General features: G+C 38.0%; 1 protein-coding gene across 1 annotated transcript in view; it reads right to left on the bottom strand.

Moving 5' to 3' along the window:
* Nucleotides 1–12,500, bottom strand: part of LOC136837101 (calpain-9-like) — a 296,927-nt gene that overhangs the window by 271,192 nt on the left and 13,235 nt on the right. The window contains exon 2 of the mRNA XM_067101715.1: nucleotides 8,209–9,584. Within this exon, the coding sequence (XP_066957816.1) occupies nucleotides 8,209–8,362 (154 nt within the window). The 5' untranslated portion in view covers nucleotides 8,363–9,584. The remainder of the gene's footprint in view (nucleotides 1–8,208; nucleotides 9,585–12,500) is intronic.

Here is a 12,500-nt window from a genome sequence, read left to right as displayed (position 1 = left end):
CTCATGATGATGATGATAATGATGATGATGAACGCGCGCAAGAAATTACGCCAAAAGCACTGTTATTCGAAGGCATTTCCAAGTGACGTCACGACGGATTGAGCAGACGGACGAAGAAGGAATAGTGAAAATGAGAAACCAATTCGATCAACAAAGAAAGAGAACGTCTAAACAACATGAAATGATAAACGGGTAAACGTGAAAGATGAATTCCTCATGATTATTCTACTTCTCTTCCTTTGCTGCTAGCCTTCGGCTTTCTCTCCCAGCTTCTGCTTTCCTCCTTTTAGAAGAAAGCCTCCGTTTATCTTATTTTCTCCTTCGAATTTATCACTTTTATTCTGCTTTCCTCCTTTTAGAAGAAATCTTCCCTTTATCTTATTTTCTCCTTCGAATTTATCACTTTTCTTCTCCTTTCCTCCTTCAAGAAGAAATCCTCCATTTCTCCCCATTCCCTTTAAATTATTTTCTCCTTCAAATTTATCACTTTTCTTCTGCTTTCCTTCTTTTAGAAGAAATCTTCCATTTCTCCCCACCCTCTTTATCCGTTCTTCTCCTTCAAATTTATCACTTTTCTTCTGCTTTCTTTCTTTTAAAAGAAACCTTCCATTTTTCCCCCATTCTTTTTAAATTATTTTCTCCTTCAAATTTATCACTTTTCTTCTACTTTCCCCCTTCCAGAAAAAATCCTCCATTTCTCCCCATTCCCTTTATCAATTACTTTCTCCTTCAAATTTATCACATTTTCATTTTCTCCTCTTCCGGCATGGGAAATGAAGATAAATTCTTAGTTGTCCTTCAAACTGCCTCATAAATCAAGAGATAAAAAAAGTGAAATAAATTTTAATACATTAGTAGGTAATGGCGTATAAAGACAGGGAGATCTATTTATAGCAATAACGCACCTCGGTCACTCCCTTCACTATACCAGGGTACCATAACCTTGGGTGTTCCCTGGGTATAATACCCATCAATAAAACATATTCACTTTGCTGTTTGTCAGACGCGCCGTTAATGCTTCTTCTGTTTGTTTGTGGTATATGTCTGTATGTGCATGTTTGTAATTTCTTTTTTGTTATGGGAGGAATTCGTAATTGAATTATTTTTCATTTGTTTATATATAATGTAATTTGTAAAAAAACGAAGTTCTTTTTAAAATCATTTTTTTTACAACGTTGCAAATTAGAATAAAATCATCAGTAATTTTGAATAGAGAAGCAACCTTTTTATTAAGAGAGAGAGAGAGAGAGAGAGAGAGAGAGAGAGAGATTCTAGCAATAAGTGATTTTTCACATAAACCCGTTAAACAAAACTTGCTTCCTGAGAGAGAGAGAGAGAGAGAGAGAGAGAGAGAGAGAGAGAGAGAGAGAGAGAGAGAGATTCCATCAGTAAGTGACTTTTCCCATTTCTCGGGTAGTCGAAACTTGCTTTCTGAGAGAGAGAGAGAGAGAGAGAGAGAGAGAGAGAGAGAGAGAGAGAGAGAGAGAGAGAGAGTTTCTACCAATAAGTGGGTTTCCACATATCCTGGGCAAAAGAAACCTGCTTCCTGAGAGAGAGAGAGAGAGAGAGAGAGAGAGAGAGAGAGAGAGAGAGAGAGAGAGAATAACTATATGATAATTGTTGAATCATAATATCACCATTGCGATGTCGTAGAATAATAAATTCGGCCACATTCAGATGATCCCATCCCCTAAAAGAACACGAAAGAACACCGTCTTGTTAATGGGTTCCCCTATTTGGTCATCTCGCGTTATTCATTCTCACTCTGTCATTCACATCCCCTCCTAAATGTTTTGCATACCATTCAGAATGAGAGAGAGAAGGATCTGAATAAAGTAAATAACTACGGATCAAGTAATTAGGTTCTTCTGTTCTACTATTACCTGGTTTATCTCATTATTTCTTTATCTCTTTCTTCACCTTACTAATATCCATCTTTTACCGGTCTGGGTCAGAGATGGTTCTATATTCTAATGGTTATTTCATTCATTTTTATTTTACATTATTATTTTATCATTGGGGGGAGTAGGGTTACATCAGTCTCGTTTTACAAATTATTAGTTTTATCTCATTTTTTTCTTGTTATTTGCGTTATTTGTCTTTTTTTATTATTATTTACCACTTTCTAAAAGACGAAATTTCCTAATGGGTCTACTGTTAAAGTCACGAGTAAAATGTAACGAAAACATTTTGGTAAAATAACTGTCAGTTCATACCACTGTACCGCAAGATACTAAAGCTATGGGAAAATTCATATATTGATAGAATTTCTCTCTCTCTCTCTCTCTCTCTCTCTCTCTCTCTCTCTCTCTCTCTCTCTCTCTCTCTCTCTCTCTCTCTCTCTGAAAAGCTAAGATCTTTCTCTCAAAAGCATTTTGTTAGCAAGCCTACCTCATCTCTCTCTCTCTCTCTCTCTCTCTCTCTCTCTCTCTCTCTCAAAAAGCAGGTTTCGTTTACCCAGGATATGGGAAAAAGTCTTTTATTGATAGAATCTTTCTCTCTCTCTCTCTCTCTCTCTCTCTCTCTCTCTCTCTCTCTCTCTCTCTCTCTCTCTCTCTTAAAAGCAGGTTTCGTTTACCCAGGATATGACTTTTCCCATCTCTCTCTCTCTCTCTCTCTCTCTCTCTCTCTCTCTCTCTCTCTCTCTCTCAAAATGCAGGTTACATTTACCAGGGATATGACTTTTCCCATCTCTCTCTCTCTCTCTCTCTCTCTCTCTCTCTCTCTCTCTCTCTCTCTCTCTCTCTCTCTCTCAAAATGCAGGTTACGTTTACCCGGGATATGACTTTTCCCATCTCTCTCTCTCTCTCTCTCTCTCTCTCTCTCTCTCTCAAAAAATGCAGGTTACGTTTACCAGGGATATGACTTTTCCCATCTCTCTCTCTCTCTCTCTCTCTCTCTCTCTTATACCTCTCAAAAGCAAACTGTTTACAAGCCCCGACAGGGACCAACGCGTGTCAAACCAATCTTGCATAAACGTTCGCCTGTTTACATAACCAGTTTTTTTTTACGAGAAATTAACATCTTGTGAATGACCATCGGAGACTTCTTCAGACCTTTATAGCTGATTTCTATAGGTGTTACATTCGGCACCTTTGTTCGTCAGATGTTTCTGGGTTGTTTTTTTTCTTTGTTTTTTACATGTTTAGGTTTATGTTGTTGCTGTTGTTGTTGCTTTGACGGCTGTTTTTCGTTGTTCTTGCTTGTGATTTTTTTGTTGTTGTTGCTGTGTACCATTTTGCCGTTTTTGTTGTTTTTTTATGTCCTCTCTAGTGTCTTTGTTTTAGTTATTCTTTGTTACCTTGTTGTTGATCCTTTCCATTGTTGTTTTTCATCTTTTTTGTTATTAGTTGTAATTATGTTGTAATTGTTGTTAATCCTTTCGCATTTTGTTGCAAGGGAGGCAACGCTGTTATAATTACTCGACCTGTTTATTTTAAATTTACTTTCTGCATTTATCGTCATAACTTCTAGCCAATATTTTGTTTATTTAATGATTAAAATTCAAAATGTATATGATTTTTTACTGAATAGAGCCTGAGTGACAGACAGACAGACAGACAGTCAGTCAGTGTTTATGTGGTCACTGGTCAAACTAGTCATAGACGGCTCTGCACTTCTAATAAACTCGGCATTTAGCAAATTATAACTTTCATTCAGCTTCGCTTATATTATCTATGATGGAAGTTATCCTCACTAACGTAAAGAAAAGAATCCCAAAAGAATTACAACGAGGCTTCATAAAAATACCAAACTACAACCTAATATAAACAACAGTGGAAGATGAATTAGTAGATGGAAGCATTACCTATGCAACGGCCCCTCCCAAAACGTTTTTCTTCAACTTCAAATTCCGATCGTTCTTACCAAATGCTTGTGTACTCTGGAATTTATACCGGATCCTCGCGTCCTCAGTAAGCAACGTTGTGGAAACTGTTTCGAAAAGCTTAACCCTCTTCAAACGATTCAAAAGAAAGTCTTTATAGGAACGTAAATGTACAGTTTATATTAATGTGAAAATAGTCATTAAACAGCTTCTGAAATTTGGAATATTTACCGGATCTTCGCGTCCATACTATGGAAGCTGATTAGCAAAAAAGGTTTAACCTTCTTGTATTGCCTACTTTATTCAGCAAATGCCTTTTACAGGAACGCCCACATACAGTTTACACATTAATGTGAAAATAGTCATTAAACGAACATCTGTCATTCTCCATTCCAAAATGTGGAACAAAGATAATATCACGCCAGTTCGTAAAAGTGAAAACGCATCGGAGCTTTTTTATGAACGGAGATTATGGAACGTGGGAACGCAATTGCGTAATGCCTTGTTATGCCTACGATGGCAGTTATTGTATGTGACCTGGGAGACATTTGATCTCAGAAGAGAGTGAGAGGTTCAGCCTTATGCACTCGTGCAGCCCAGACCTGCACAAGAAATGTGAAAGATAAGGTTAAGTAAAATGGAGATCGGCCCTAAAGTAGGCTTTTATATATATATATATATATATATATATATATATATATATATATATATATATATATATATATATATATATATATATATATATATATGCCTATCACCTGAAGGATGTTTGCTAGTGGTGAAAGGACTGTTGGTTCAGAATCTGTCACAGGAAATTTCATCCTAACGTGAAAGTATCATTGGATTGGAATGGAATAACAATACTTGTCAACACATAAGACTACAGATCAATTCTCTGACCCTGAAGAAAACTAACAGCTAACTGCAACACTAACCTAAAGACCACTGAAGCTTAGAAATTCCTTGATGTCTCAGATTGGTACAGACATCTACTTCTAAATTACTAATTCCCAGCTAACAAGTGTTGATCTTAAATATCACAAAAAAACATCCAAAAAAAAATTCATTCTTGTCCAGGCATGCAGAACAGTCGTATAAAAGAAGACGTGATTTTGCAGTGTTCTAGTTCCAAGATTGTATCATTAAAAGTATTCAACTTTTTTGGGCCGAAGTTTTTCCCGTTAAAGAAAGACCTGGAAAAGCAGAGCATTGGGGTGGATAAGAGAAAGGTAACAATGATCTGCAAGAATAAATTCCTCTAACTATCTACGGGAGTCTTAAAGGATAAATGGGTTGACTTTTGAATTGGAATTGGAATATGAGATTTTGGCCAGAGGCCAACCGCTACGACCTACGAGATCATTCAGCGTTGAATGGGAAATTGTGAGTAAAAAGGTTTTGGAAGGTGTAACAGGAGGAAAACCTTGCAGTTGCACTATGAAACAGTTGTTAGGAAAGTAAGACTGGAAGAATTTGAAGAAGTAATGCCTACAGAGCAAAGCGTGAGGCACACTGACGGCACTACCTCCCTACGGGTAATGGGTAGACTTTGAGTTCCGAATGTGAATTTCGTGACCTTACACCACAATCAGAAAAGATTAAATATGACCATTTACAATTTCCAGATAAAAAAAAAAAACTGCTACACTTGACCTTCCTGGAAAATCATGACAGCTTAATTTTGGTTGTCATGAATAAACTCTCTGGCCTTTCCGGAAAATCCAAAGAGGATCGGGTAATTATATCCTTGGTTTTGAGGAAGGAATCCCTTGATCTTTCCAGGAAGTCCAGATGGGATAGCAAGAAATTCATTCTGGACTGGATTTTTAAGATGAATTTATTGCCCTTTCAGGAAATCTGAAGGAGATGAAGTGGATTTATTTCTGGCATTAAAAAATTAATTTCTTGGACCTTCCAGGAAATCTGGAGGAAATAGAATGGATTTATCTCTAGCCTTCAAAAATGAATTTCTTGGTCTTTTCAGAAAACCTGAAGGAGATAAAGTGGATTTATTTCTGGCCTTCAAAAATTAATTTCTTGGTCTTTCCAGGAAATCTGGAGGAAATAGAATGGATTTATAAAATGAACTTCTTCGCCTTTTCAGGAAACATGGAGGAATAAATTTCTTGCCCTATCCTTTCCAGGAGATCCGAAGAGAGTAGGATGGATTTGCTGGAAGCTTTCCAGAATGAAGAATGAATTTCTAAAATGAATTTCTTGGTCTTTCCGGGAAATCCGGATGCAATTTATTTCTGGCCTTCTAAAATAAATTCTTGTCCTTTCCAGTAGATCAGGATGGAATAAAATGCATCAATTTAAGACTTTCAGAAATAAATTGCTTGACCCTTCCAGGAAATCCGAAAGGGGTGAACGCAATCAGTCCTGGACTTGAGAAACGAATTCCACGAACTTTCCGCAGAATACTGGACACAAACGGTCATAATTCTGGATGACTAACCTCACAAGGAGAGACACGGGGTATGGAGGTATATACCCACGGGACCCTTTGTTTCAAATTCCGCCTTCCAGAAGGGTCCCTCCCCCCTATTCACTCGCCGGATCGTGAACCCATTAAAAAGTTTCTCGGTCATTCCAGGCTGTGATTACTCTGTCTCGGAAACTGATCGTCCCTACTTACGGCTTTTGGTGGACCGTGAAATCACTCGGAGATGGACTTGTTTTTATATCTTTTTGTTCGGTTTCACTTTTTTTTTCTTTACCTTTCATATTTTTTTTTTTTTTTTTCCTTTTTGATGGTCTGTTTGTGTCAGCCCCGCGTTTTAGTTTCCTGTAAAAGAAAACTATTGAGCTGGCTTTGTCTGTCCGTCCGCACTTTATTCTGTCTGCACTTTTTCTGTCGCACTTTTTGTCCACCCTCAGATCTTAAAAACTACTGACACTAGCGGGCTGCAAATTAGTATGTTGATCATCCACCCTCCAATCATCAAACATACCAAATTGCAGCCCTCTAGCCTTCTCAGTAGTTTTTATTTAATTTAAGGTTAAAGTTAGCCATAATCGTGCGTCTGGCAACTATATAAAACATGCCACCGCCAGGCCATGGTTAAAGTTTCATGGGCCGCGGCTCATACAGCATCATACCGAGACCACCGAAAGATAAATCTGTTTTCGATGGCCTTGATTATGCGCTATACAGAAAACTCGATTGCGCCGAAGAAACTTCGGCGCATTTTTTACTTGTTTATAGATGTGTACAATTGCAGGTGTATTTGGGTTTCCGTAAACATGTTTGCTTTCAGTTCGATTTCCTTCCGTATTCATGTGACTGCAGGCAGCCTGATTTTAGCTCTATGCAAAACAAATATGGATATTCGTATATTTATATACATATATACACATTCATACACATATGCTTAAATGCAAAATGCTAAGATAGTAAAATTAAACGTATGACAAAATCCCCACCTTGTTCTTGAGCATGGGGACGGGCACCCACTAGGGGGGCGTCAGCAATTTCCAGGGGGGAGCGCAAGCCCTAGGCAAAAATTAAAAATTCTCTAATTATATTCGCTATTCTCTTAACAAGAGTCGCTAAGAAGCAGTGTCAAGTATCCCACTAATTCATTCCCAAAAGAATAATAAAAACACTCCTCTTTCTCTTTTTTTTTATTTTCCTTTAAACCTGGGAGGGAATTTTACTCCTAGATCCAAGAGGGGCGTGGAGGGAAGGACCAACTCTTAGAGGGGGCGTGGTAATAAAAAGGTTAAGAACCACTGGTTTAGATTGTTTCCCAAATCCATTATATAGTTTTGTAACGAAAATCTCATTTCTACTGAACAAAACTTTGAGGGATTTACAGGTGAAAGGAACTTAACCAACCGCTTCTCTAAATGAGTTTGGAGGAAAACAATAGCCTTTTCTTTAGGCCTATTGCCTTCAAACAACCTTCGCTCTTAGTTCCAGATTAACGGAAACAAAAGAAGCAATAAAAAATCCTGCTATTGGATATAAGTACGAAACTTACTTGTTATTTTAGAGAGAGAGAGAGAGAGAGAGAGAGAGAGAGAGAGAGAGAGAGAGAGAGAGAGAGAGAGAGAGCCATCACCTTGCCTGTTATAATTCAAAACAATTTTACCTACTGTATATTTACATTTTGTGATATGTTAAAAAATACATCTGAGAGAGAGAGAGAGAGAGAGAGAGAGAGAGAGAGAGAGAGAGAGAGAGAGAGAGAGAGAGAGAGAGAGGGGTCAGATAAGGTATCACACGACAGCTGCACCCCAGTAGTATGAGAATTAACCTCATCGAGGCCCTACCAAATAATAAAATATAAACTGATGTCATACACCAGTGCTTTCAAACCCTCAGTTCAAAGACACAGAGTATCAGACAAAAATCAAAGGCGACTGAGCCCACTCACCTCTGGACGAATGGAGGTTGAAGACGGGCAGGAGAGCCCTGTTCTTCCTACGGAGCCTACAGAGGCCTATGTAACAGATGACGAACCACAGGACGCAGATGAACACGATGATGCTGGCACATATCGTCCAGATGATGGCGTTCGTCACCTGCATTATAGGCTGGTGGCAGCTGCCGGTATCGGCATCAAGTTTCACGCTGTGGCCTCTTCACTTTTCGTTGCCTTTTTTTCGTCGTTACTCCTTCTTTATCGTTTTATTCTTGGATGTGACGGTTTTCATAGCCTTCGGAGGTACATGAATCATGGTTTTTTTTTTTCTGTTAGGAGTTGGTCCTTCCTTTTTTATTATTGTCATTACCTTTTTTTTTTTATTTTGTTGCGCAGTGGTATGATTATCATACCAGTCGAGAGGGCCGGGGTTCAAATCCGGATTGAGTCACTGCACAAATCCGGTAGCCCGCCAACCTAATGGTCCGAAAATAAACGCCGAGAGGTTCAGTAGGAGAATAGGTACCAGCCCTCGGGCTGGATAGTTAAACAGTGGGCCTAGCGACACACTGGCCACGTATCATAGGCATTGGGATCTGTCCCCCCGTGGCTGTCGGCCTAAGAAACAGGAGATCAGCGCCTGCCCTATGAGCCTACTGAGGCCCAGGAGGACTTTAACTTTTAACTATTTACAAGGGCTGGCAATACATGATTCGTGATATTTAATTGTTCATTGTCTTTACACATTTATTTTTATTATCATTATTATTCTTATTTTAGTCTTTCTCAAACTTTCGGAAAATATATTCGATTTAAACACTTTTTTTAATGACCGTTTTTACCATATTTCATTTTTATTTGTTTTTCTTTCTCAGTCTTTAATAATTCGAGAATCACTACACATCATTTTCCCAATTTTTTTTATTTTCATTTTCAGTCCTTTATATGATTCATCAAGATTTATATTTACAATGCCTGTTTTCCAAGCCTTCGCAGTGTATGATATTTTTTTTATTTTTCACTTTCAGTACTTTTTAATATTTGTTTATAAAATTTGCGTATGTTGTCTATCACTGCTAAAAACATTCACTCACGATTTTAACATTTTGATCCGGATATTCACGTCTCCGAACTTCCTCCCAAAACGTCTGGATGATTATGTGAGTTCATTGTGGCTTCCTCTCTAGAAAGAATACTTTCTCTAGAACACTTCTCAAAGCAAATAAGTCCGGACAAAGTAACTCTAGCATAACTGGCATGTTAATTTGTTAGCACAAATGAAATACACTTGACTAGCACATGTTTTGAAGTCCACATTCCCCCTTCATAGCGAAAAATTGGCTATATGACGTCACGCTTTGGCTATAATTCGCCACATGTTTCTGTTCCTGAGTATATAAAGAATTAACATAAGGAATTATTATTATTTGATACATAAAGAGCCATATGGTGTAATTTTAACACAGTGGTTCTCAACCTGGGGGACGTCAGCAATTTCCAGGGGGGGGAGCAAGCCCTAGGAAAATTTTAAAATTCTCTAATGATTTTCATTATTTTCTTAACAAGAGTGAGGAGCTGATGTTCAGACGTTTATGACAAAATGCAAAAGTAACGCCTTATAACGTTAGTTTCCTATAGTCTACTACTCTGGTTAGACTCGTTGGGCTTAAGAATTAAAACACACATTCCCTTTCTCTTCATTTTTCATTTTCCTTTAAATCTGGGAGGGAATTTTACTCATAGATGCAAGGGAGGCGTGGAGGGAAGGACCAACTCTCAGACGGGCGTGGCGATAAAAAGGTTAAGAACCACTGTATTGAACACATTACGAATATGGGTTATTTTAACAAGAAACAATTTTTTAAAAATTCGTTACAAAGCTTCATTACAAAACCTTGATGTAATTTTGACAATATCAAAAATTACCTCAGTTATAACCTATAAAAATACAAATGAAAATTATGGTTTTATCAACTGATGGACAGAGTGGGGCAAACCAACAAACAAATAGATAAATAAGTGTAATAAACACTTAAAAAATAACCAATATTATATATAAATAAGCTAGCTTGTTTCATACATACACAGCATTCACAAGACGGCTAATGAATAGAAAAAAATCATAATCTCAAAATACAGCGAAAAAAAAAGGTAAGCAGAAAAAAAATTCCCCAAATCTCTTAAAACCTTTACCTAATTAAAGAGAGAGGGTAACAGTCCCATTTCACCGAACAATGGAACAAGAAGAGGTGGGGGTGGGGGTGGGGAGTCGAAATGGCCCCCCTAAAATGCAATTGATTGTTGGCAATTGCCATGATAGGTCGATTTTTCATGGCTGTTCTGGTCACGTATTCATCGTTATGCTTGAAATAACAGCGGTGGAAAGGGGAGAGAGAGAGAGAGAGAGAGAGAGAGAGAGAGAGAGAGAGAGAGAGGGGGGGCGTGGGGAGGATAGAGAAGGATGAGGGTAAATAGTAAGCAGTATGCAGCAATGAGAGCGGTGGCAGGAGAGAGAGAGAGAGAGAGAGAGAGAGAGAGAGAGAGAGAGAGAGAGAGAGATTAAGTAAAGTAAAAGTCTTTTACCAACATTCTCGCAATCTGTCTTATTCCTGTCCTTCTACGCTTCAAGCCTTCACTCCGAACTTGGGCGAACTTTGCATAGTTGAGAAAAATGAACCTTAATTCGGCCATGCAATGTTTATCCAAAGTCAAAGTTGCCTCAGAATACAACAGAATATAGAATTTCGGCCAGAGGCCAAGCGATGGGATAGATGAGGTCATTCACCGCTGAAGGGGAAATTGCGAATAAAAAGGTTTGAAAGGTGTAACAGGAGGAAAACCTCGCAATTGCACTAAGCAACAATTCTGAGGTAACTTTGAATTTGGGTAAACATTGCATGGAAGAAAGAGATTTTTCTTAAGTAGCTAAAGTACATTAAAAATGAATGAAAGGGCTGCAGCTAGGGATCGAAGGGACGCTGCAAAGAACCTTGAGTAATGCCTACAGTGCACCGCATGAGGTGCACTGAAGGCACTAACCCCCCCTGCTGAGAAAGTTTAGGCCCGACTCGCCTGATGGCCGCCTGTACTTTACAGACATTGGTCATACCCATTGCGAGACTAATGGCCGTTGTATTACATGAATGCCTGACTAGCCTTGGAGTGGTGGAATCGTTCTTATTTTTTGTTCTGTTTCATTTGTGTGGGTAGCTTTTGTTTTCAATATATATATATATATATATATATATATATATATATATATATATATATATATATATATATATATATATATATATATATATCTTTTCCTGTAATACTATTTGTGTAATATGAAAATAAGTAATTGTTTATGTCCATAAAACACATTGTTGTTTAAACTGTTGAAACCATATATCACTTAATAACACTTTATAAAAGATAAATCTGTGCCCCTGTTCACTGGTAGAATATGGACAGGTGGAAAGTTACAATGGTATATATCCAAAAAACATGAAGGTGTGGCCTTAGGCCTCCGATGTTAAGGAGGTGGCGTTTCTTAAGAAGGATCAAATTGACCAAATTCCCTAGTGGTTTTTGGCCTCATTAGCATCCACAGTTTGGCGATGGATCTGGCGGTCGCGTTTCTTTCTCATCTTCTTCAAAAGGGGTGCGAGGATTAAGGTGTCAATGGCGTCCGATTTTTCAATCCTCCTCAAATGACAGGTTCATATTGTTGGTTTGATTGATGATAGCAAATTCCAGCATCTTTCTTTTCTACTCTCAGCATATTTATATATATATAAATAATTTGTTGTGAATGTGAGCTGCTTGTATTCAGTAATTGTTTATGTCCATAAGGAAAACAACACAACATTGTTTTTTTTTTGTGCATTCTAATTGCACGAAAACCTAATATCACTGGTAATCTCCACTTTATAAAAGATAAACTCGGAGTTTTTGCGAAGCTTGTTGATTACCGTAGATGATTCCTCTCTCTCAGACTCTCTCTCTCTCTCTCTCTCTCTCTCTCTCTCTCTCTCTCTCTCTCTCTTCTCTATAAAATTCTACAAGTTATTATAGCTCTCTCTCTTTCTCTCTCTCTCTCTCTTAGTTTCTCATCCGTGCATCAAATACAAATAGATATTCTCCTCTCTCTCTCTCTCTCTATCTCTCTCTCTTTATCTCTCTCTCTCTCTCTCTCTCTCTCTCTCTCTCTCTCTCTCTCTCAAGTTACTTCTCTCATCCGTGCATCAAATATTCTAGTAAATTCTAAGTTCTCTCTCTCTCTCTCTCTCTCTCTCTCTCTCTCTCTCTCTCTCTCAAGA

Source organism: Macrobrachium rosenbergii, chromosome 57 (assembly GCF_040412425.1).
Source record: "Macrobrachium rosenbergii isolate ZJJX-2024 chromosome 57, ASM4041242v1, whole genome shotgun sequence".
NCBI lineage: Eukaryota > Metazoa > Arthropoda > Malacostraca > Decapoda > Palaemonidae > Macrobrachium > Macrobrachium rosenbergii.
This window is presented reverse-complemented; position numbering and strand designations above follow the sequence as displayed.